Genomic DNA, 26,226 nt, shown 5'->3' with positions numbered 1-26,226 from the left:
AGCCACTATATCGGCGAGGTCGCATTGAATGAACTGAATTCTCGTATTATCCTTCCCCAGGGAACTACCAATACGACGCTGCCAGTCCTCCTGCGCACGTAGATACCTATCATGGCTTCGGGCAAGCACATAAATCTTCTCAATTCTGTGCAGAAGTAGCTGTGCAGTGATTTCTAGATCGACACCCGCGACTATATTTAGTGGGTGTGCTAAATAATAGGAAAAGCCATTGCTTGCCCTTTCCTATGCCTGCGTGACCACCCTGGATAAGTAGAATGATCAGCATTGGACGCCGTGGATGCGATTTTCGCCCCCGGAGCCAAGGTACACAGAGCGAGTTACATGCGTGGACTGATCTTCACACTTACTGTTACAACGGCCACTTTGTTGGTCAAGGATGGAGTATCATATAGGGAGAATTGCCGATAGGTAAAAAGGCCAGACATTTTATGAGGTAGAGATGGGCTAGGTATGGAAAACAAAAGCTAGACCCCACGGGAAATATACCAAGGTTCGATACCCATACGTCAGATATACATAAAGTCCAGGATTTTGCCGTTGAGGTCACCACTCTATCACTACCAGGATAATCTAGGCGCATGTGATGTTAATTTAAGGTAGTCCCTCTATTCGTAAGTTCCCCTCTATTAGTCGCATAAATGACACCACGTACAATAGAATAGACGTTAGACTTCCTGGCATGACGAAGCGTAAAATGAACAAACACAGTACAGTACATACGAAACGTAGCATAGATAATTTCTAGTCTCGCACTCCAAGGATACTGATGTTCATAGCTCGAGTCATTAGGCCGATTCGTCCTTATGATGAAGCATCCACGTAAGTAGATCGACCTTTGTTGCAACTGCCACTGGTCTCATCACTCCATGTTCGTCCCTTTCAGTAACTACCGCAGCACTGTTCCATTCAAAGAACCGATTCAATACGCTGAGCGGTGTGTCCATAGTGATCTCCACAAATTTCCGGTCTTTAATCCGGGGCTCCGAGCTATCCGGCGTGGAACTAGTCAAACCCATATCTCTTGGGTCAGTGACTACCTCGGAGATTTTACTGAAGTTAAACATAACATCTGACACAGGGCTCTTCCCAGTAGCACGTCCATGAGTGAGTCGACTGAGAACATTCCCTAGAGTCACTAGTCCTACGAGCTTCTTGCCGGAAGGTGCAAGCACTGGCAGTTGGTCGAATCCGCGATCTCGCATAATTTCGATGGCAGTTTCACAAGGAATATTTGACTGGACAGTTGTGATGGGCTTTAACCTCAGCGACTTGACCTTTGATCCAGCGAAGGCATCCCTTTGTTCATGGGACTGCAGTGTCGAGGGCACGTCCGCAGCTTCGACCGGGGGCGATGTCAGAAGTCCATTAGCAGCAAGCCAGTCGTCGTCAGCAAACTGATGCTAGTTAGCGCAATAAGTCCTCAACCAAACAATGAGAAATTCAGAGACCTTAGTTAAATAGCTTCTGATGCTGTCGGGCAAAATGACAACAATCACATCTTCTTTCCCGAAGTGGTAGTCCTTCGCCGCTTGCGCCAGAGCCGATATGGCGCTTCCACTACTTCCTCCTACAAGGAGGCCCTCTTCAGCAATTAACCGCCGGGCGTACTGGAATGAATCTTTATCTCCAGTTTTGTACCACTGGTCCACGGCTTGCTGGTCGAGCACTTGGGGAATGAAATCATACCCAATTCCCTCGACTTTGTATGGTTCGTTTACATGGTCTTCGTTTAACGAGGGCGGCAACGCTAAGATGGAACCATGAGGATCAGCTGCAATCACCTTGATACCGGGGTTATGCTTCTTCAGGCCCCGAGACAGTCCAGTGATTGTTCCACCAGTTCCTGCGCCGGCGACAATGGCCTTGATTTGACCCTTAGTCTGCGTCCAGACTTCTTCCGCAGTGCCCAATTCGTGGGCCAGCGGGTTATTCTCGTTCCCATATTGGTCCAGGATATGCGCATTCGGGAGTTCCTTCTCAAGACGCTTGGCGACACCGATGTGAGATTCCGGCGAATCGTACGCGGCTTCATTAGGAGTACGGATGATAGTTGCATTCAACGCTTTCAATACGGCCACCTTCTCAGCTGACATCTTCTCCGGGAGGGTAATTATGGTCTTGTACCCTGTCATAAGTCAGCGAGAGTTAATAATCCAGCATGCATCGTTCAGCAGATGATGGCCTACCCTTTACAGCGCCGACGAGCGCCAAGCCAATTCCACTGATTTAGCGATTAGCAAAAAGATATTATATAGGAACCAATAAGCTTGTTGATAGACCTACGTGTTACCGCTAGTGGGTTCGATGAGAGTATCACCAGGCTTTATGCGCCCCGATCGTTCGGCCTCTTCGATCATGCGCAGAGCAATCCTATCTTTCACACTCCCTCCAGCATTGAAGTATTCTAATTTCGCATAGACAGTTGCCTCAATCCCAAGGCTACGTGGAAGTCTATTCAAGCGCACAAGGGGCGTGTTGCCAATGTGCTGAGTGATTGAGTCAAGTGCCACCGGAGGGATGGCTGGCGTAGTAATGCAAGACATTTTGATGGGGATTCGAGCAATGTCTAGCAAAACAAATTTAGGGCAAAGGGAACTAAGGGAACAAAAAGAAGAAGAAATTAAAGGAAGGCAAAAAGAGGAAGAGAGAAAGAGTAAAATATGGGGGAAGGGTTCAACAAGGATCAGGGAAAAAATCTCGTAAGATGTTACACACCCCGCCCGAAGATAACCGTTGTCGCCACATTCTAATATTGTAATGATTCTTCTCATATGATATGCTATTAGTATTATTTATCTATATACATTGCGATCCAATGATACTAAAGACATATTTGCAATGCACCTTGTGGTGTGAGTAATTAGCATGCCGCATATCTAACAGTAGCAATTTATTTACTAGGTAGTTAATTGTTTTGATCTCCTTTACCCCTCCTAGGCAGATTTCGATCTGCCCAGCGTGACCAATCGTGATTCGTTACCACCACATTTATGCTTGATTAAAATTAAGCTTGGTCCAGACCATCCCTACTTTTACGAGGTATCGAACTGACTTTGTAGAACATAGATAAATAGATATATTATTCACACATTCATATGCATAGCAGTATCCAATCTTTTAAACCCATCCTGTAATGCAAATTGTGGAAAAGAGAAAGAAGATGTTAAGGTACACTCCTCGATGTTTGTCCGCCAACATGGCAGGCCACCTGGATTTAGTATCAGTTGGAAATTGTGGGTTTTCCCTTGCTGTTTGAATTAGGTTGAGTACGTAACAATCAAATCCATACACCTCTCCTCTTTTTTTCTTTTTCTTTTTCATTTTCATCTTTTTTTCCCCTTGTCTTTTTTGTGTGGAGAAGGGAAACAGACGGAGGGGATGGTGTGAAAGTTTGGGCCTCAATTCTACCAAGTTGTAAGAGGTGGCTGGGCATCGGGAGCTATGGGCGGAGTGGTCTCTCCATAAGGGATCCATCCTCCACTCCAGCTCGACGACTTAAACTTCAAATAGGAGATTCTCGTTGTACATACACATCTGCAGTCCATCTCAAGTACGTTCTAACTTATATATATCACCTGAACATCCTCATGTTCCTGAGAATCAAATGTTCACTTTCTACATAAACATGAACGACTCCGTAATACGTGGTGGACGTATGTATATAACTACTAGTCTAGCTGCAACGGGACGGTCCAAGTGGTTTCAGACCCTCTGAGAGCCACCAAATCTCATCTAGTGATTCGATAGCATGCATAGCCATTGGCGTGCCAAGAAAAGCCTCACCACATCGACCACCGATCCATCGCCTGCGCCTCCTTCGGTAAATAGTGCTAGCTTAGGGGTTTTGAAACGAAAATTTTGGAGATTTTTACCTCCGTACTTTGTAGTTACCAAGCTTCTCGAGCACCAGGGGTTGTGTGACACCGAACGTTTCTTTTTGTCCAGCAAACCTTAATATACTTAGTTTCTCTGCTTCTTTCTTTGACCACGGAGTTTGATGCCATCCCACCGCATCGACTGGTAAAAGGGGAAAGAAGAGAAGAAAAGAAGCACAGCTCCATAAACCTTAAAAACAGCCTTAGGGTGCAACCAACACCAGTGTTTGTTTCCTTCTAATTTGTTATCTCTGTCTCTCCCCATTGATTTTCCTCCTCACTTTTTGTTCCAAGGGCATCCGTTAAACATGCTATAATATATCTCTTCCTAGACGTGCTTTTGCCTCATTATCTCAATAATCCTTCTCTTTCTCCTTCTCCTCTTCGTTTACTTTCCTCTGGCATCTTTGTTAAACACACCTCCTCAAAAAGCCTAACACCCACGCAGCTGCTATCATATCTCTTACTTCAGAAACAAGCAGTTAGCGCTCCGGGTGATCATGGGTAGCATAGAGGAATTGTCTGTTACACGACAAGAGGGACAGGGCAACGAAGGGTTGAGAATCGCCCAGCCGGCGGGCTCACACGATGGTTCCCTACTCCCTACACATACTGAGAAGGCTTCCCTTCACCGCAATAGACTGTTCCGTATAGATACAGCTGGTGAGAGCGGGCGAAGCGGAATTCACCCAATTCACTTCTTCCGGGTGTGCTTCAAGAGTACTTGTACCCTGTCAATGCTGGTGAATGTTCTCTGGCCGTTTGTTCCAGCGGCTATCGTCATCCACTTCGCTAGGCCCGATCTTCATATCTGGATCTTTGCTCTTAACTATATTGCAATGGTTCCCTCAGCAAACTTGCTTGGGTTCGCAGGAGGGGAGCTCGCGAAGAAGTTACCTAAGGTTCTCGGGGTTCTGTTGGAGACAACGTTAAGCTCGGTGGTAGAGATTGTCCTCTTTATGGTTCTGATACATAATGATAATAACGGCACCCTGATTCCTGTCATTCAGGCAGCGATCCTCGGTTCCGTGTTGGCGAATCTCTTGCTTTGTCTAGGCCTGTGCTTTTTCTTTGGGGGCATGGGGCGTGAGCATCAGTCGTTCCATGAGGCTGTGAGTGAAGTGGGGACTGGGCTCCTCCTAGTTGCCGGCTTCGGTCTCTTGATTCCGAGTGCTTTCTTTTCGGCTCTGAGCGCAAACAGCTCTAAGACAACCATTACAAAAGAAGTCCTGACCCATTCTACCTTGGTGATCAGCAGGGCCACTGCAGTTATCCTGCTAGTCGCTTTTCTGATGTGAGTTTATAAAGTTAAGCGTCGTGACATACCACCTTACTAATATTCTTAGGTACCTGGTTTACAACCTACATAGCCATCACAGTATATTCGATGAGGTCCTTGAACTAGATGAGCATAAGGATGAAGACCGGGAAGAGGAAATGAAGCGTGCAAAGCTTACGCTAGTCGAATGCTTCGTGGCTATCTCGGTATCTATCGCATGTGTCTGCATGTCTGCCGTTTTCTTGGTTCAGGAGATTGAACATATTGTCCATGAAAGAGGCGTTTCCGATAATTTCATGGGCCTAATTCTTGTTCCCCTGGTAGAGAAAGCAGCGGAGCATTTGACTGCTATAGATGAAGCCTGGTAAGTGCAATATTACACACATACTCATCAAGGGTGAGGTCATCATCGCCTGACTCTGCGCAGGGATAACCAAATTAACTTTGCACTCTTCCACTGTCTCGGACCATCTATTCAGACCGCTTTGCTAAATGCTCCACTTGCGGTCCTCGTCGGCTGGGGACTTGATAAGGAAATGGGTCTTAACTTTGAGATCTTTATGATTGTCTTGGTAGTATTATCCATTTTGGTCGTCGGAAACTTCCTACGGGACGGCAAGTCAAACTGGCTCGAGGGAGGCCTCTGTGTGCTTATATATGTGATCATTGCGGTCACTACATGGTATTACCCCCAAATCGAGACCGAGGGAGCATCCACCCACCATGAAGCATGACCGTGCACATGTTCACAATGAACTGAATTTGTTTGTGGTCCTTAGTGGGAAGTAATTTATTTGAAGAGAGGAGGTGCTGCGCATCTTCTAGGGGGTCCATTTTATTGTCACACAGTTTGTATAATTGCAACGCTAAATTATAATGAATGATAAGGCATTAGGTTCATTCTACGAGTGAGCAGTTGAAGGTACCTTAAACATCACGTAGCTGATCATGTACTACCTAGCAGTGGTTGGATAGATCGTTTAGTTAGTTCATGCCGATAATGAAAAGCGGTGACGCATGGATCCCGACCTCCTTGCCCAAACAACAGATTAACACACCAAACCCAAAAATGAGTTTGTCAAACGACCAAGCGAATACTCTGATCATCGCCTTAAAAGATCGTGATATTCCATTGAAATGTGCTGAGGTTGAAGCAGCTTTTACCGACGAGAAGGAAGCTGCCGAGAACGAGAAATGGGTGATGAAGCACCTGAACCACGACACTCTTTTGTCCCAAGAGGAGCTCACTCTGTGTGTCTGCAGACTTCCTTCAATATATTAGGCGTAGTCAAAGGTTAGCATGCTAAGTATTTTGGTTATATAAATAGGTATACAAAACTCGAAAGTGCCGGATCTTTACAGAATATTATTCATAACCCCGATACGAATGCGGACCGACCGTTCCTCGATGAAGACATTCGGAAGGCGATTGGCTCGCTGAACGCTTCAACCGCTGTGGTCCAGAAGCAAAAACAGATTTTAGCATCCCAATGCGACAATATAAACGAAGAGCGTCGTATAGAAGGTGAGCGAGGAGTCAGACACAACATTGGCATAGAACACCTGCGTCAGAGATACAGATCAGAAAGACAAAGCACGAGTGCCGCGGTAGTGATCGCCCTCGATCTTAAATCAAGATACCCTGCTGATTTATATGTTTTCAGTCTATTGAATTGGCCCAGGAAGTGAAAGCGGGCTTGAAGATCGAATCAGAGAACACAGCAGTGGATAGTAAAAGGATATTGTCAACTCTTGCAGCTTGGCTAAAGGAGGAAAATAGAGTACTAGCGGATCTAGAGCAGCTTGGATCCGGCATAGGACCTACTGGAGATGACGCCTCTGTAGTGAAACGGACCTCCGAGTTGAGCACGACACTTGCCCATTGTCTTGCAGAAGAAATACAATGTCGGCTCGATCGAATTTACTTGGAGAACATTCGAGCCGGTCAATTCAAGGCCAAGCAGAAGCTTGATGATGATGCTATTGATGAAGTTTCAGTCGCACTGGAAGGAGAACTAGAGTCGCTGTATCCAGAGATTGACATTCTGGCTGAGGTGTATACAAAGCAACAGTACACTGCACCTGTATCACGCGCGCTCCAAAATCATCACGACCAGTTGCACGTTGCTTCCCACAAGAAACTCAATTATGTAAGTTAACCGTTGACCACAGTTGCGTTGACTAAACAGGCATAGATTTTAGACCTGGTCGCCGCTCTGACATTATCTACGGAACGTCTCACCAAATCCCTGCAAGATCGCGAGTCATTCTGCGGAACTCTCGAAACTTTGAATGCTACATATCGAACTAAAGTAGGGAATCAGTTTCATGCAATATCTGTACCGATACGAGAGGATTTTAGGAGAAGTTCGATTCAACCAACGTCGACATTCACGACTTCCGTGAAACGCATCGATTCACTTTCCGAGTCCCATGCCCTCGCCGCTGTCTTGCGCCACACAGGCTTATCTGCCGAGTCGGTGTTTCAACCTGAGGAAGAAAATATGGGCATCGATGTGCTTATTGACGCGAGATATCACATGTTCGATTGTCTGCAGAACTACGGCATTGCTGCAGATGCACCTCTGATGACCGAAATGATCTCGAGTGACCAGGCAACCCGGCTTCTTTCGTCTTCCTTAAATGTCAATTCACACATGAAGACATCGCTCACGAATGACATCCATGAGGCCGAGCTCTCTGATCTTCAACTAAAACTAGAGCTTGTACAAGATGGGGTTGAAATGCTCGACCTGGGCGTAGTTTTCCAACGTGATAGGAGTCGAGAGACGTTTGTTGAAAAGTGGGGGTTGACATAAAGCATTCAGTGTTTGACCACGGCCTCACCTAAGAAACTTGTATGGTAATGACTACAAGATAAAAAGGAAGCTTGCAGAGCTTTGCAGGTGCTAATGGCTGTCTTTGGGCTATCTTTTTCTTGTTTTCTTTCTTTTCATTTCATCGCTTTTCTTTTCCTTCCTTATAAAAACTCTTAATTCATTGAATTTAAAGAAGAGGCTGAATGGAAAAGGATAAACCAAACTGGCTGGAAAGGATTGTGAATTTCCATTCTAAGTTTATCATACATGACAATGAACTGCGCCTCTCCATGTGGCGGGTAATAAGGCAATTTATGATATAGTCCTGTGCCCCATAATTAAATCACGCGGCTATTGTCCACATGGTCTACCTAGAACACTGATGGGTGCCTTAGATGCCCGTGTTCACTGGCTCGGAACTTGATCCTGCACGTCATGCATACCTGTCCATAATATTGGCATTGCCGCAGCCCCTGTGCATTGAAGTCCTCTTATATCGGCAACCTATCACAAAGGAATAAAGAAGGATGGGAGAGAGTTTCATCCCCAGAAAACTTGTGTGGTGTAATATGTTCTTGAGACGATATTCTTTTTCTTTACTCATGATTATTGTCGTCTTTCCTGTTTGGCTTTTCTCTGCCTTACCTGCCCGCCTGACTTGGAATATGTCCTGTGACTGTTAATTAGCCGTACCTATGATGGCCACAATGGCCGCCTTGACGTCCGTTGCCTCATCTTTGCCCCCATGCATAGTGTTGGTACAGGAACTTTAGCAAATGTAGCCTCGATTGATAGGCATGTTAGGCGGCAAGATACTAATACTAGTACTAGGCTCTCTATCAACGATTTGGCAGCAGCATTTCCTTTATAGTGGCGCTAATTCCATCTTATGTCCCGATATGAGCTGCCTCGTTCACCTCTCCTTGTTATTTTGACTATGAGTAGCGTTTTGTCTCCTTTGTTCCCTTGTGATGTTTCGTGGGCACCGAGAAAGGGGCGCCGTTCATCGTTTTATCTATACAATGACCTCCAGATGTCAGCGCCCTTTATATATATCTATATTTATCATTCCTCCCTATCCTCCCATCTTTGCTTCCCAAAATGACATGCGCCTAATAATTAGGAGTGTAGAACCCATGACTCTAGTCACCGATCTCTTGTTCATGACATTGTTGGGTTGCTTGTTCACTTGACTTACAAGCAAAGCACAAGACGGTAGACCATACCTATCTTCCTGATCATTACCCAGGATATGCAGCATCCGTTTCTTTTCTTTCTTTCTTTCTTTTTTTTTTCAAATCTCATTTGTCTCAGGGGTGTCTATTCATTAGAGTCGACGTTTGTGCTCAAAGGGCCTTAGGGTCATTATATTTAGCGTTCCTAGTTCACCTAAGGTCAGAAGTTATCTCCGTTGTCCACTAACACTCCGCATTCCATCCTGTGGCCATCCTCGAGCCCTTCAGCGTTTAATTTTTACCCCAAAGTACCAAGGCGCCTTTGGCTACAAGACTGGCAAGCTTGTCCGATGGAAGTTCGAACCAAAAAAATCATTCGGACTCGCATCTTTGGCACAGGCACTCGTGGCCATTCTCTAACACGGGATCCCGGGGTCCTCTATATTCGACATGCCCAGCCGAAGAATCCACGTATGATGGATCTCCCTCGATACAAAATCATCGAGCCGAGAAAGCCCAGGGAAGCAAAAGTGCCCTCAAACATTTTCATGAGATCATCGCCATTGCGAAGCCGGCCGCAAAGATTTCGCTTTCCGCTCCTTGATAGGACTGCAGAATCAGACCAAGATTCAGAAACTGAATCGGAAGTGGAGTGGGAATCAAGCTCTGATGAAGTTAGCATAGACTCAGATAAGGAAAGTGTATGCAGGCCAAGAGGGCGCCACCGATCCCGTCATAAGCTTGTTGCCGGAAAGCCTGAAAACGAAAGGGGGGCACAGCGGAGGACTCTGCGGTCCCCTCCTCCAAAGACACGACTATTTCGGTCCCCAACAAAGGTCTGTTTCGGATCAGACATTGAAGTAGATGGGGCTGATGTCTCTCCTCACTATCCTCGATCACGGCGGCCGTCCGGGAGCCTTCGCCAACTGAGAGATATGACGCTGACCTCTCAACACGAATACCCTAGACGAAAAGCCAGGGTCGTTGAAGTCCATAACCATCATCGCGCCAGTCCCTGCGAAGAGCGGGTCCGCAGCCCGGACCGCCGAAAAGTGCGTTTCGCGAGTGACGTAGAGTACGTGAAGAAAACCAACAGAGCCAGAGATACTAGAGCCAGAGAACGAGGGTGTTACCACGTTAGACCCCATCGCCACGGTCCGTCCATCAGCGGTCCCGACCGTAACTATGGCACAGCGGATAGTGGAGCGACCTATCGCCTTTGTTCACCGGAAAGGTCGTTAATGGGACGTTGTCGAAGAACCAGTGCATCTAGTGAGCGTGCTCGGCCTCGTATTATCCACGTTGGTAATCGTCAAATGTCAGAAGCAGCGGAACGTATACGCAAAGAAGCGTGGAGGCGACATAGCCGGGAGGGTTTACTGCGCGACATGAAGTTCCAAAGTGGCTGGCGCCGTTATACGATCTGATGACCGGATAATTTATAATAGGGGCAGCTGAGAATATGGCTGTTTTGACGAGGGCTATTTTAGTCTTTATCCTAGGCGTGTTGGATGGATTGGAAACTGTATGTTGCATGGCATGGGTGGGTGGTCTGGAAGTGTTGGAATGTCCAATCAAAGTGAGGGTTCACTTTACGTTTGGGTTTGGGCAGGCGTCAGGTTTTCCGATGATAGTAGTATTGTTCAGGTCATTGAACTATGGCAGCTCGCGTGTCCATCGATTAGGTACATTATAGGTGAATAGTAATTTTGATCACTTTTAACCCTTCTGTGCAGACGTGTTTCACCTCGAAGCTTGGGGGTTGGGTCCATATGGTCGGGGGGACCTTTGAACCCAGTAAGCACAAGAACGAGCGAGGGCCGTTTATCATGTGATTTTTTTAATCCTAGGATGTACGTATCAGTCAAAATCCCTCATTCTGTACCACAGGTCTCCCCCAGCCAGATGCTTCGGTTACTTCGAAGGTTTGGGATATTGGCATTCATAAAATAATCCTCATATAAATTGGACTTCTGAACTCCCGCAACAGGGAGATTGCCCATGCATTGAACAAAGCCCTGTGGATGGGTTGGTTATGTTAATGTTTCAGGCCTATAACTCCATGTTTTTCTATTTTCACACCCCACCTACGTGGCTAGGATATACTCGATCTTACCCCTCCTCACCTGTTTCCCTAGACACCTACGTGCCATCTTTTACCACTCAACTCAGCCAGTGTCGGTATAGTAATGTTTGCACCTTGGGCTTAGTCCCACAATGCACGCCCATCCGACTGTTTGGTATACACTTGTAGGCCAGGTGTATCGTTCCGCGTTACTATATTCGTTCTATCAAAAGTCTACAGCTTGTCGCAATGACGGGGTACAGCTCCAAGGATGAAGGACCTCATGGTTCGCAGTCGGACGTAGTTTCCCGGTGGGCACAATCCGACCTGGAACCCGCGAGAGAGGACAAGGAAGGTGCCTTGAGGAGCGATTATATCGATCAAATGCCTCCGGTTTCGGCACTAAGACTACTCTGCGTTTATATCGAGCTGCTTGTTAAGCAGACTATTGACGAACTGGACGACTGCCAGGTAGATGCTTCTTCCCTAGCCCAGGACAGGGCTCAAGGTGATGGCGTGTCCAGCGGGGAAGCCACCCCCGTAGGCGGTACCGAGATACATTGCTGCCCTGCAGGTTATAATGATGCAGGACGCGATCTTATCCAACTGGACATACTTTCTAAGAGGTTTCTCTCAAAGCGCGTGCCTTCAATCACATTAAAAGACTATCTCCTACGGCTTCATCGCTACTGCCCAATGTCAACAGCCGTCTATCTTGCTACAAGCATGTACCTCACCCGAATGGTTACTGTCGAGAGAACCATATCACTGAACCACAGGAACATGCATCGTTTAGTCCTTGCTGGTCTTCGAGTAGCCATGAAAACGCTAGAAGATCTTAGTTATCCCCATAGCCGCATTGCAAAGGTTGGTGGAGTGACTGAACGCGAACTTTCGAAGCTCGAGATCAGCTTTTGCTTTCTGGTTGATTTTGAGTTGCGAGTCGATGTTTATATGCTCACCAATCAGGCAAGGGCTCTCGTGGAGAATGTCGGCCATCACAGTGATATTGCCAGTTAGTATACTTTCGCCTGTGGTCAAGATGATGCTGCCAACTCCGTGTATGAATTTGCTGTTTACTGCATGTAAGCCGATGGCTTTCAGGATACCCATGGTATTTCCTCTCCTTTGTGTCTTCTATGTTGGATAGTCAACCTATGCGAATATCCCACGTGATACACATTGATCCAGGTACTACTAGTAGTAGTAGCATCACAATGTGGTTGCCTAATTCAATCAGTATCTTCTTTCCACCATCTCTGACGGCTGAGTAATCCGGTTTTGGTTAGTTAGCTAATGGGTTCAAAGCAAATACGCACAGGTCTAGACTGTTCATTAAATGGATATGGGATGATTATTTCTGAGTGTTTCTGAGGGTCAAAAATATTGATAGTCGAGTAAATAACGATTAATTACTTTCATAAACTACTGCTTCAACTGCGAGCCGGTGATCTCTTAGTGTCCGCGGAGAGTTTTCCCCCGACCCAAGAAAAAGAAGTAGCCTCACCCTTCAAGTCCCTAGTATATTCTCTCTCGGTTTCCTTTTTCTCCTCCCCACAATCTCCGGTTCTTGCATCACATATTATCGCATCTACCTGCGCGGATTTGTCGATTAAAAGGACTGGTTGTTTATTTTGATTCAGCAATGCTTCTTTAGATCGAGAACCTGTCACCGCCGAACGAGTCTCCCTGTGCACAGATTAGCTTGTCACACTTTCTCCCACCCTCAAGGACCATTACAGGCGCCCTCCCCTCTTGGAAAGATCTTCCCGGGATCGTAGACAGAAATGTCCTCCGGGAATTCTTCAACAGAAACGCACACCAACGGCAGTTTTGCAACACTGGGCTCAAGTCCACCCTCCACACTCGGCAGCAAAGGCAGAGCCATCCCCCCGAAGGTTACCCAGGAAGATGCCAGTGTTGAGCTCAGGACAATGAGCTCAGAGCGTGGAGCTGTGAGGGGGTCAATCCCCCTTGGTGAAGATATCATGCAGATTGCCCGAATAGGGGAGATTTCTGCTATGCAAAGATTATTCGACGAGAAGAAGTTCAGCGCCAACCATAAGGATGAGGAAGGGATCACCCCATTACACGTGCGTATCTCTGTCATCTTCGGTACCTTTCATGCATGTGGTATCAGTGGTTGGAACATTTATTGACCGGATGACTTCGCTTCTAGTGGGCTGCGATCAACAATCAGTACGCCATGTGCAAGTTCTTGCTAGACTCCGGCGCCGACGTCAATGCCAAAGGAGGCGAATCTGTGGCTACACCAGCGATGTGGGCAGCTCAACGGTGTCACTACTATATCGTCCACCTTCTGCTTCAACAGGGCGCCGACCCTCTCCTTACCGACGTCCAAGGCTACAACATTCTTCACCTGGCTACAATTGATGGAAATGCCTTCTTACTGGTGCTACTTCTGCATCAAGAAATACCAGTGGACGTCGTCGACCAACAAGGGCATACGGGCTTGATGTGGGCCGCTTACAAGGGGTACCCTGCCTTGGTGGATTTATTCCTGCGATGGGGCGCTAATGCCAATGCTGTCGATGAGAGTGGGCTTACTCCCCTCCATTGGGCCCTCGTGAAAGGGTCCTTGCCCTGTGTCCTAAAATTGATCGAGTATGGCGCGGATAAGTTTGCAAAGACCAGGGATGGTAAAACGCCGGCAGTTGTGGCGGGGGAAATGAATACCACGCGCGTGTGGTATCGTGCCTTGGATGAATATGGTTATGACTTCGATGGGAACGCGAAGGTTCTCTCTTCTGGGTTAACTTCTTGGGCACGTAACAAGAACTTAATGTCCAAGTTCTTTTTCCTCTGGCCTTTCGCCATTGTTTTCGCCGCCGTGTGGGTACTGAGCAGCATGGTGATCTACGCTGCCATTCCTATGATGCTTGTGATCGTCTTTGGGCTACAATGGGTAGCGCAGAAGGTCGCCAGCCAGGGTCCTTCCGAATATCGGATTCTGCAAAAAACGGTAAGTTTGGCCTGCCTTAAAGACTATTGTTCCGTTGTTGATTTGCAGATTAGCCTTATTTATCTGGCGTTTTTGCAGGCTCCCTATTCTGGGTGGGCTTCAGATACGTCTTTTACGTACTTCCTGGTATGTCTTGTGTTAAGAACTCTCGATTATCCCGTGGGGAAAGTCTTACTAAACATTGATGGATCTCTAGTGACTTACTCTACATCTCCGATACTTAACGTGCTGTTTGCTATATTTTTCTGCCTGACAACTTATTTTTACATATACTCGATGGTCGAAGACCCTGGGTTCGTTCCAAAACTTGACAGCAGAAACCAACAAAGAGCAGTCATTACGGAGCTCTTCGAACAGTGGAAGTTCGACGAAGAGAATTTCTGCGTTAGTTGCATGGTCCGAAGGCCCTTGCGAAGCAAGCATTGCAAGCGCTGTGCGCGCTGCGTTGCGAAACATGACCAGTGAGTATTTACTTAAAAGCTTGTGCAAGCCACGTGCTAAAGCCAAATAGCCATTGTCCTTGGATTGATAATTGCGTCGGGGCCAATAACCTACGCCATTTTGTTCTATATATTACCTGCTTGGAGGTTGGCATTGTCCTTTTCGTGAAGCTAACCTTCAATTGTAAGTCTACTTTCCTCTTCATTTGCATAAGCAGCCTAACCAGGATTTTCTAGATATCGATAGCTTGCCAGCACCCGTGCAGCCCCAGTGTAACATCATCAACGAGACTCTTTGTGACTTTGTGCTCCGTGATACGTTTACTCTTGTTCTCGATCTATGGGTATGCATTCAACTGGTCTGGATCACCATGCTTGTTGCCGTCCAGATGATCCAAATTTCTCGTAATCAGACGACATACGAGAACATGAGAGGGCACTCGGTTGACAGAAGCTATCCTAGCTCGCGGGCTTTTGCCTCTGCAGTAATGGCTGGGACAACCTCGCTCAATGCTGCCAGTCTATCGCCTTCTGGTCAAGGTCCGAATCCCGCCCTTACCCGAGGTGCTCCTCGCCATCGGAAACATGGTTGCTTGCAGCAATGGTCGTCTCTTCTTGGCATTGATACGTTTTTTGCTACTGCGCGAGATGGATTGCGTGACGGCCCACGTGCAGTCCGGCCCAAGAACCCGTTCTCGCGGGGCGTTGTCGCCAATTGTCGAGATTTCTGGTGTGACCCAGCTCCGTACTTTGGAAAACGAGAACCAGGCGCAGCTATGCTTGGTGGTGAAGTGATTAACTATAACCGCATGTATGAGACTCCATCCTGGATACATAGTGGTGGTGGGTATCGGAGTCTGGCAGCTGAAGACCCGGAACAAGGTGTCTAAGTATGGATTTCCGTCGTTGGATGGACAGATCCTAGTATGTGTTCCTGTGACCGGCTCTAGAAAGCACTGCATTCTTCAAGCGCAATTTTATGATATCGGACGACACTGCATTGATACGCCTGGTTGAGTCAAATTTTCATGGATGGTGTACCTATTTACTCCTTTGCTTTCCTTGTATTATGTTGTGCGTAACTATTTCGTCTCGCGCTTTCCGTTATAGAGTCATTGCCGAGCCTCGCCAGCTCCTACCTAATATGCTCCTGTTCAGAATAAATTCCATCCGATTTCCTTTGATATCGGCGCGAGCTGTGTAATGAAGTTTTGCCATTTTGTATTGAAATTTCTAACGTACTGTATACGATAGCGCTTCTTAGGTTTAGGATGAAGCCAATTGCTTACTGCGAGCAGGTCAAGGGCCGTTGGCTCTGGTGTAAGTAAGCAATACAATTGTGGACAGATCAGCGTTGAAGCAATCAACCAATGTTATTTCATAACTGATATACCTGGGCAGAGTTCACCACAGCCTAAGCTATACTTATATCAATTCAAGGGTTAAGAGATAACAGAACAGACATAACTGTTTAAGTCCATGGTTAGGATCGGATTTTAATACTTATGTACGTCATGGTAAAAAGGGGAGGAGACTTAGATAGTGTAGGACGAAGCCTGGTCAAGTCTAGTTCATTCAATTATACAAGGGTGAGAGAGGGCTACGAAAACTTGGGCCAAGTACTGAGCCTCGTTTCTCGGCGCAATCTAACGAGAATGGATTAACAGGTACCTATATAATCAAGGGTCCTTCTCTTCAATGCAACTCAAGTGCGATCGATCGGCTAATGCATTCGCTCTTAGTTTTGCCTGCAGTACTTCTAGTAAGCACTCTTCCGACGATACGCAGCTGAGGCGCCCAATTGGTCTACCATTCGGCAGGAAATACTGTGTATCAAACCAATGATGTCGAGCCTAAGGTATCAGTACCACTGGCAGTGATCAATCCCAGATAGGTTAAGTCCCATACCTTTCCAAGGTTCATTTCAACCATACCCGTCCGTACGTATACATACCATACGTATATACAAAGAGCCGAAACATCCGATGTCGCAAGAAAACCCAGCTCTAGCGCGAAGTCAATTTGTCGCACTAAGATCTTATCTCGGAGGGAGGTTCTAAAACGGAAAATTTTTATCTGATTCCCATTGTTCTTCAGTCGTTATCACTTGGTACTATAATATTTACCAGTCTGCGAGAATATTCTGGGTCTGGCTTGTTGCTCGCTTAGATTGATTAGATGAAGCTGATGTTGATGTTGTCTTATCTGATGCGCTATATCCATGGTTGGAAATACGACCCAAACCCAAGTACCAAGGCCTGGTATTCAACTCACCTAAAACGTCACCACGAGCCTTACAACTCCGCCGTAGCGCAGTCCCTGACCGTCCCTGACATTATTCTGCCTATGATCATCCCTGTCGGAGTTGTAGATGGGCTGGTCTGGAATATGCGCATACTCTGTAGCTACTAGTCAACCGCGCAGCCAAGGAGCTAGCCATCTAACCGGTTGTGACCAAGAGAGACCTGCAGCAAAACAAGCGGAAGGGGAAGAAATGAAGAAGGATGGACCCAAAACAATAACAACAACCACAACCACAATAATAAAATAATAAACAAGAAAAAAAAGAAGAAGAAGAATAAACAAATAGATGACACCTAGTAAGAGAGATAAAAGGATAAGAGACAGAGTTTAGTCCTGTAGTCCCTTTCCCCAGAGCGACACAAGGCTTTGTCTATAACGAGGATGTGATCAACATTGTCGCTTTGGGCCGACTTGTCCATGTACCGACACCCCATTACGGAGTACATAGAGAAAACGTGATCATCGCCGGAATATCTGAGACAGGTTATGTTCTCCGAGGCAGGTGTGGGTGGCATGATGGTCTGTAAATTTCCTCACGTTTCCATAAACGAACGAATGATTGAGTGATTTAGTCCCAGGTCAAAAATAACTGGAGGAAGAGAATGGGTCTGGAGGTATGGTAGGTGGGAACTGAGGATCCGCATTAAATTATCAATCAATAATCAATCGGTTACTCAATCAAGCAGTTAGGGTGTATCCCCGTGCAAAAGACCTTAAAAACCGAGTCAAAAGCTAATTAGTAGAGCGCGAGTGACTAACTGAATTGATGCCATAATTTAGATAGGGGCAGTAGCCAAAGAGAGTCTGTATTTCTATTTAAGGGAAGGGGCTAAGTGTAATTTGTAAACGAAAGGGATATCACTTCTGCAGGTCCATCGCACAGAAAGAAAAAAAAAAGAAAAGAAAAAATTTCAAAAATCAAAAATCAAGATATAACCCCCCCGCCCCCCGGCTCGGTCATCACTCGTAATCAATCAGTGGGTCCTATTTCTTCTGGCTCCTTATCCGGTTAGTGGTTCCTTGGCATCGGGCGAAGCCAAATAAAGACGACGTGGGAGAAAAGAGCCGGAGGCGCGCCAGCCTCAGCCGTGGTCAATGGTCTTTGTTAATTTCCAGTTGATGGAACTGATTCGTATTTGTGGAATGGCGCCATCTGATAACGAAAATATTTTATCTGATCAGATTATCTGGCGTCATCAAAATGCCCACCTCAACCAATTGATGTCATTTCCTTTTTTCTCGTTCCCCGTCTTCTCTTCCTTTGAATTGCCATTTTCTGTCTATTGTTTTCATTTTATAAACTGGACGGTCTCTTTCTGCAACCTTTTTTTTATCAACTATCAATAGCCCTGTGACTTTTTGTATCTTCTCGTCATCCTCCTTTCCGAGTTCCGGACATGTTGGGGTATTCTGTGCTGTAATGAATATCGCACAGTGACCAATAAGCCTGGCACCAGCGGGTCTGCGTAGGAAGTAGCTTTGTGGCTAATCCACTGTTCAGGCATCCCCATGCAGAATTCGAGTTGGAATCAATCTTTTTACCATGAGAGCGGTGAACTCGTCAAGCAATTCTCGTGTTTTGCTTCAGCCTTTGTACATTTCTTGCAAAATCAATCATAGCTACATAGTCAAACAAAAATATAAAAGAGTATAGTGTAAAATATAGTCTATGCATAGTAGAACAGGTATCCAACAAATAAAATATCGTATACCAGTGCGATTTTGTTCTGGTATGTTTCCTTTTCTCCCCCCCCCCCCTTTTTTTTTCTTTTCTTTCTCAATCTCATTTTGCCCCTTCTGTCGATCCTCGGCTCATCCTTTCGTTGGGAAACAATCTTCTTTAGCGCCCAAAAAGCGCAAAAGAAGCGGACCCAAAGATCTTCGACTTAACAGACCCTTGTTCTTATTTCAAGTGGCCCTTTACAGCATAGCGCGGATATGAGTGGTGTCCGGCACCGCCGTTCCCGCAAACTCGCCTCCAAAGATCGAGTTCACCATCTCGCCACTGCGTGACGCTAAGATGGACAACAGACTGTCACTCAGTCCATGCGTCTGCTCATTGCAACCTTGTAGCCAGATTCCAGCCTGCGTGTTAACCTTGCTTGGGTCCAGTTCAACACGGTATTCTCTGTTGGGAGTCCAGGCTTCCTGGCCCGCGGGACGCAGGTGCTGTAAGCTCTTCAGAAGTTGCTCGTGCGCATTGCGATTGTAACCTGTAGCCACCATAAGTGCGTCCACCTCCAATGTTTCCTTGCCGTTACCAACAAGGCTGTCCTTCTCATCTTTCACAGCCCGAACATGAAGCCGCATCCGCCTGTGTGGTCCGTAATGCTCAACTCGGGTGATCTTACGGCCAGGGAGGACGCGATGTTGCCATTGTGTCTCATCGGGATTTTGGACCCTCTGTAGGTACATGTCATTGAAGATCTGCTCAATTAATTCAAGTCGGACGACACTATAGTTGGTTGCCTTGTCAGCAGCGAGGGAGCGCTGGCGTTCGGCAGGGGAGAGGCTGAAGAATTTATCGACCCGTTCGGGGTTGAAGACTTCGTTGACACTATATTCTCCGTATTAGTTATCGTTGCTGTTGTTGTGGGGAGGAGCACCAAAGACATCCACTTACAATGGTGAATCATCACTGGGTCGCATAGAAGTGTCTCGCATAATCAGCGTCGTCTTCGAGTTCGGGTAGCGTTTTTGAAGGTCGTGGAAGATCTCCGCGGCACTTTGACCGCTGCCCAGTACAGCAATGTTGTAAGCCTCTCGGCTGTCCTTTAGCATGGCAGGTAAAGTAGTACAGTACTTGGACGAATGCATGATTCTTGGGTCCTGGGGTAGCTCCTTGGGAAGCTTCGCAGTACCACCAATGGCAACGACAACTTTGCGTGCCATCCTGGCAGAGATCTCGCCCGTTTCTAAGTTCCGAGATTTGACCGTGAAGAAGTCTACGAGCGTGCTACTCGGGTTTGTCTTCCCAGGGATCACTTCGATAACTTCTTCGCCGTAGCTCACCACATGTGCGAACCTCTGTGCACACCACCGCATATAATCTTCAAACTCCATCCGAGCCGGGAGGAAGGTGCTCAGGTTGGTGAAGTGAATCAGGCGGTCTTTCTGGTGAAGATAGTTGAGGAAAGTAAAGCTGCTGCGTGGATCCCGCATGGTTGCCAGATCCTTGATGAAGGAAATCTGCATCTTTGAGCCAGGAACCAGCATACCCGAGTGCCATGCGAATTGTTTCTGTCGCTCCAGGAAGCAGACCTTGGGCTGCCAATTGGAATTGGAAGCGGTCTTGTTCAAGCACGGATCCAAGGCATCGTGAAGAGCAATTGCGATAGCCAAAGATGCCGGCCCAAAACCCACACAGAGGAGATCGTGAAGTTCATCCTTGGGTGTAGCTTTCAAGCGGGGTGGCTCTCCAGAAGACCGCTGTTGCGTGAGGGGCATCTTAGGATAGGTACGGGCGCCAATCTCTAGCTTCCTTTCCACCGGCTCCATGGATGAGGGTTGAGTCGAATCGAGATAGTACGAAGAAGATCAGTAAGCGAGAGGAAAGAAACGATATGGGCCAAAACAGACGGTAGGTAAAAGGCTGGACTGAGAGAAGGAGTTCAAGGTCCACGAGGAACAACGGGGGGGAAGAGTAGCTTATATGAGCATTGATGGTATGGGGACCGCCGTTCTAAATATTTGTCTTGGAACCGAAAAAAAAAAAGAAAAGAAAAAAAAAAAATAATAATAATAATAATAGTAAATTAAAAAAAAAAAAGAAGGGGAAAATAAAATCAAATAAACCAAGACTACTACGTACTAGATTAGCTTCCATGCAGCGGATCCAGAAAGACGGGGTTTTTTTTTTTGTTGACGGACAACTCCAAAGCACCTCGCAGTGGCTCTACTGACAGCGGACCAGGAATGGCAGAGGATGAGTGGTGTCTGTCTCCACCAGCTCAATCGTCGCTGGTTGAGCGCAGGGAAATATGTAAAACAAAAAATTGTTTTCCTTTCTTTCTTTTTCGGGGTTAAGAGAAAGGAAATGAGAAAAGGGTAAATCACTACAGAGTACAAAACTTTCAACAGGATTAGAAGTAAGAGCCCGTGGGGAAAAATAACATGTAGTTCTGCACCCCCCCCCTTCTTTCTCTCTTTCCTCTTTTTATATGCCATTGCTAATGTGTAATGCAGGTACGGAGGAGTGTCACTAGCATCTATCTACATACCCTGAGTACACTCAGATACCCCCGTTCGTGTATAAATTGCAGATGCAGCGAGTATTTTGAAGGTACCATATTGTCATATGGTACTGTTATTGTTGTTCTCATTTATTTAGCTAGCCCCTTCTCTGAATACTGAATTACAACCAAGCACTGGTGAAGCTCCCTCATAGCCGGAACACGCCACGCCATGGAGGATCCACCGGCACTCTGTATACAGTAAAGAAGATACTCCGTACAGAGTACACATTTAATGTAGTATCGGGATGGTAGGTATTATTTAGGGGGAGTAGCAACAATCGCGTAAGGTCGGTAATATTCAAGAATCCGAAGCCCAGGCCAGTGAAAATACTAGTACTAAGCGTAGGGCCCCACAGTTGGTTTGAGCAAGATTTTCGGTGTTTACTGCAAGTGGGATGATGAACGTTTAGATTAGATCCGCAGTCGCCCGATGTCGGGAAAAAAAAAAGCGCGGTAGAAGTGGAGACTTCCCTAGGTACATTCCAGGCATGTACTCATGGTAAACTGAATGTATGTACCGTACTGTTACATCCCCCCTTCAACAATGATGAATGATCTTTCAGTAGGTCAGACTACACACCCGACACACATATATACGCCTAGTAGGTACTACTACCTACGGCTATGCCAGATTGTCATACATAGATATAGTGCTTGGGGGTTTTGTCGGTCGGCCAGGGACAACTACTGACCTAAACAGAATTGATCTCAATGATTTCCTGTATAAGTAAGTTCACCGCTAGCAGCGGGGTAAAAGATATGCCTCTCACAAGGATCGTAAAGGAGAAGTTTCCCACGCTGTCTGGTGCTTATGACCCGGATGAATGACTATCAAGATAATGAAACCCCCCAAAATAGGGAGAATTGTGATGCCCATAACTTCGTGTGGCCTTCAGCAGATACACATGACCTGCATACCCAAGTTTTACGAGTCACAGCCTGCTTTTGGTGAACAAGTTCTATTATTCTCCTGGGCATTTTCTTCTCTCTCATTTACTAGGATTTGTACTAATGTATCTCCTACGTCATTGGGTATACCTCCCCCCTCCCAACCCCCACAAAACAACAGCAGATCAATATCAACTCAAGCGAGACAAGAGCGTAATTGTTACTCACTGCTAGATGAATGGGACGTAGAAACGAGAAGCAATAACATCAAAAACCCCCAACAAAACAACATGATACTTCTAAGTATATACGGAGTAGTGAGGCCCATACAAGCTGCATATCAAGACATGCATGCATACAGAGGCAACCCCACCAAAGCAACCATATTCAGACTTCTGCATCTACCTCGATAATTTTGCAGATCAATAGGGGTCATGAGAAGTGATGACGCCATGAAAGCACTCCCTTTTTGACCTACCAGATTTTAGCTATTAATAACATTCCTATTCATCAGGCACCGTTGGCGACCCCACGTACAAGGGGAAATGATTAAGTTTGCCAAAGCTCGTGCTGTTGATGTACCGGGTTAGACTGTGAACAGATAGCGTCTGTTTCGATTACTTTTTTCGGTGCGCTTGTCTCGCTATTTGACTCGGAAACAGCATGTCCCACCACTCTAGTAACTCATTTCAAACTGGGCTTCAACAGAATCTACCCCTCTTTCTCCTCAGCGCCTTAGCCATTCCCATCCTATCACCTTTTGGCCCCAGCATTCAATTACCAATGTACGTGACGTGGTTGGTCAGTTTAGGAGACTAGGCCCTGCAGGTGATTTGGCCCTACTACTAGTACTAGTAGTACTAGCATTGAGCATCGGAGGAGTTTTGAGCCTTCAATAAACGTCACTAAGCGACTATGGATATTAACACACTTTGAGTCTGCCTAAACTCAAATGTCTTGCTAGAGTGGATGTGGTCTCCCACCCTTCATCCCAGAGTCTGGTTCCCACTGGATCCATTCTGTAGCCCAACTCGGCTTTCCAATACTGACCCAAACATAGCTCTCATCCCCTCTGCTGAGGACCTGTGATTGAGCAATATAGCCGTTAAATCGGAAGATCGTATGGTATAGAGCCACAAAAATGAGGCAGGTACCCCACCTTGCAGTAGCCCTCTGAGAGTGTCTGGTGTACTGGGAGCATTGTCTGGAATTGTTGGGTAAACCAATATCATAGGACGTAACTGAGCCTTCCGTCACTAGCAGGCATGCTCGCCCAGTAAAAAGATATCTCAAAGTAATGCAAGTATAGCATTATGGCAATTAGGATAACCATATAACAGACGAGGTTGAGAAATGCCACAAGCTTCAAATGGAAGCCTGCCTCAATGTACGTAGATGAAATTTTTCATGCAGGCCACAATGAGATCGGCTCAACAATTTACGATAGGGTTATGATTTTAAACATCATAAAGTGACAGCATTTATGGTGCCATAATAATCAATACCAGTGCCCTTTACTGTTGGAAAAGGCCAGAAAAACTACACCTGTTTTGCTAGATCTTCCTTGTGAAAGTTAATAGAGTGTTGCCGTATGACAGCATTTTGGAATCTGCCGGAATTACCCCAAGATCTGCTATGAGTCCTACCTGTAGCACATCTTCCCTTATAGGAACTGGAAGAAAGTAAAACCTATTTAATAAAATGAAGTAACTTACAACGGGTCATCTAAGAACCAATTATGGGAGATATGCATGTTACTGTGAAGGGCGGTAAGCAAGGCTACGAATAGGTAAAGCTCTAAGCCTAAGGAAGCAGAAGCTCAAGTTTTATTGAACCTTGCAAAGCAACCATAGACTAAATGACTTGGAAGTTCTATTGAAGAGTTTTATATTTGAATGGGGTCACATTGAAGGTCTCAAATCGCACCAGATTGAATGGTTTTCTAAGGTATGCCGAGTCCACCCTACATTGCTCTCAATAGATATGTCATAGAGCCAGAAAGCTTTTTTATTTTTCGACTGTTTAGCGCTCAATATTTTAAGGAAGTATTGCTAGCTAGATATTACATAGTTTCGTTGGACGAATCCCCTCTCTACACTAAGGGTGATATTCTAACTCGCAAACTTAGCCTTCTTCCTCTGTATTCCTATATTATTTTGGACCACGCTTGCACCTCCATAAGTTGGCATAACAAGCTACGGAAATATCCAATGTGGGCATCTAAGATGTAATATTAGTTGCGTGTATGATACCTCCTTACAACCTATCAACAATAACTCTAATTCCTTGGGTGCAGCTTGCATGATGCAGCACTATCAGCGTCCCATGTTATCTAAAATTTCTCGCGGGTTTTCACAATATTAGGGATGCACTCTATAGACAAGCTTCTTTGATGTTTTTTAACTTGAGCCCTCTTCGATTTGAGATGAAGCAGTGAAGAACCATCTGAGTAAGGACAGTGCTCATTATGCGCTCCCAGCTCTAGCGCGGGTAATAATATAGGGAAGTGGCATAGCGCAGTCATATTAGCATTCAGTTTATGCTGTCATCTACTATGCGGTAAAGTATTATACAGTTTTTGGCAACACTAAGAGAGCTATGACCGGGATAGGCGACTGCTTGGCAATGAGCTCTACCTTTCGAAGCGATAAAATGTTGTTGAGAACCCTCACTGGCCTTCACACAGCTATAATATATGCGCCCCACTCCTTATCCTTCTTCCACAATTACGATGATAGAGAATGTAACTGAAGAGAATCTATCTTGCAACAACCCTTAATGCTTAAAGCGAATCAGATAGAACCGGAAATAAACAGTTACTTTAGGGAAGTAGGGACAATCCTTGAAGGGGTAGCAAAACAAACAGGTGATGAACAGATTTAGTTTGTCGGGTCTTAGACTTTGTTGCTAATTGGTGCTTATTTTACTTGCTATATGCGCGTTTGCATATCATAATATCACTAGAGGCTTTCTGAGCAGTACATTGAATGGCATGTCATGTTTGTTAATAGGACAGGGGGAAATCTAATCAAATAACATATATCTACAAGCAATATGGTGAGTCCATTAGTTTCAAGACATAGATGGCTGCTACGAAGTAAGTTTCAAGGCACACATCCACGCAGGGCGTTGTCGAGGTTGGTTTGTGTATGTTAGTAACTCCAGATAACCGATGAGACATATCGTATTGGATGTGGAGGTGGCAATTCAAAGTAATAGGCTGAAAGCTGGCCCGATTGATCCTAGCATTACGTCAGAGGATACCCAGCCCTGTTGGCAAAGCTGACTGAAGAAGTGGCGTAAGGGATGAAAGATGCATAGATAGATTAGTACTAGGTGAGTTTATTGATCGATCTATTCAGGGCATGGCCTGCTTAGTCATGATGATAGCCGTTGCCGCATTGTCCCCTCGAGCGGGTTACATAGCTTATCAATAGATTGAATCAAGGGTTAATCAATATTCGATAGATGATTAACTCAATTATTGTCAAGTGGAATGCGGCAAGGCCAAGACGTTGTCTAGCACATCGCCAGAGCCATCTATAGATTGTCATGGAAAATCAGCTTAGCAAGGCCAGTATATGTTAAGATATATATATATATATGAATCACCTCTGACATACTGCGTAGACGATCCCGCTGTTATATACATGTAGTTTTCATGACGCCTGTCAATCCTATAACGGGGCTGCGTATCAATTATGCAAATCAGATTGAATGGTCCGGCTTGCGCCAGCTAACCGTTATTTCCGGCTCCAATTCCACAGGAAGGTCTGTAGGTGCTGTACCAAAGCGTTACAGTACTGTACACAGTATGTGATTATCTTACCTGAGATCTAGACCACAGCTGAGTGCTTTTGGACACGTCGAGAAGGAAGCCAAGACACGTGGACAGGAGGGGCTTGAAATGGAGTGATAGTCATACAGCTCCCGAGCATATAAATACCTTTGCTCCCCTCTTGTTATCCCGTTCCATACCGAGAGGCTGGTAGTTGTCAAGGTGTCAAATTAAACAGCTGACTCGGCACCAACCCTTTAAGCTCTTGTTTTGTGTGAAGTATAAAAAGAGTTGACTGGAAAAGCTACCTAATCCGAGTAAGCAAAAACGGCTTGTTCGTTTCTGCCGTGGAGTAAATCCCTAG

General features: G+C 45.9%; 5 protein-coding genes across 5 annotated transcripts; 3 read left to right on the top strand and 2 right to left on the bottom strand.

Moving 5' to 3' along the window:
* Positions 1-806: 806 nt before the first annotated feature.
* ABOM_010167 (cystathionine beta-synthase CYS4) lies at positions 807-2,585 on the bottom strand (the record flags this gene model as incomplete). The annotated part of the gene is made up of 4 exons (XM_022537295.1): positions 807-1,415; positions 1,470-2,146; positions 2,208-2,242; positions 2,305-2,585. Coding segments are annotated over 4 exons (1,602 nt in total), but the record flags the coding sequence as incomplete, so codon positions are not given.
* A 2,048-nt stretch (positions 2,586-4,633) lies between these two features.
* Positions 4,634-7,994, top strand: ABOM_010166 (hydrogen/calcium exchanger domain-containing protein; the record flags this gene model as incomplete). The annotated part of the gene is made up of 7 exons (XM_022537294.1): positions 4,634-5,190; positions 5,243-5,539; positions 5,603-5,747; positions 6,164-6,426; positions 6,504-6,783; positions 6,840-7,325; positions 7,371-7,994. The coding sequence occupies 7 exons, from the start codon at positions 4,634-4,636 to the stop codon at positions 7,992-7,994; spliced, it is 2,652 nt and encodes an 883-aa protein (XP_022385587.1).
* Positions 7,995-11,386: 3,392 nt separating this feature from the next.
* Positions 11,387-12,254, top strand: ABOM_010165 (putative cyclin-dependent protein kinase complex component; the record flags this gene model as incomplete). The annotated part of the gene is made up of 2 exons (XM_022537293.1): positions 11,387-11,419; positions 11,475-12,254. 2 exons carry the CDS (start codon positions 11,387-11,389, stop codon positions 12,252-12,254), a joined length of 813 nt encoding a protein of 270 aa, XP_022385584.1.
* A 767-nt stretch (positions 12,255-13,021) lies between these two features.
* Positions 13,022-15,547, top strand: ABOM_010164 (ankyrin repeat domain-containing DHHC palmitoyltransferase family protein; the record flags this gene model as incomplete). The annotated part of the gene is made up of 6 exons (XM_022537292.1): positions 13,022-13,327; positions 13,414-14,217; positions 14,271-14,343; positions 14,414-14,678; positions 14,729-14,841; positions 14,895-15,547. The coding sequence occupies 6 exons, from the start codon at positions 13,022-13,024 to the stop codon at positions 15,545-15,547; spliced, it is 2,214 nt and encodes a 737-aa protein (XP_022385585.1).
* A 409-nt stretch (positions 15,548-15,956) lies between these two features.
* On the bottom strand, positions 15,957-20,459 carry ABOM_010163 (ornithine-N5-oxygenase; the record flags this gene model as incomplete). Its single annotated transcript, XM_022537291.1, has 3 exons — positions 15,957-15,972; positions 18,886-19,518; positions 19,585-20,459. The coding sequence occupies 3 exons, from the start codon at positions 20,457-20,459 to the stop codon at positions 15,957-15,959; spliced, it is 1,524 nt and encodes a 507-aa protein (XP_022385591.1).
* Positions 20,460-26,226: the final 5,767 nt, after the last annotated feature.

Source organism: Aspergillus bombycis (assembly GCF_001792695.1).
Source record: "Aspergillus bombycis strain NRRL26010 chromosome Unknown contig00101, whole genome shotgun sequence".
Taxonomy (NCBI): domain Eukaryota; kingdom Fungi; phylum Ascomycota; class Eurotiomycetes; order Eurotiales; family Aspergillaceae; genus Aspergillus; species Aspergillus bombycis.
This window is presented reverse-complemented; position numbering and strand designations above follow the sequence as displayed.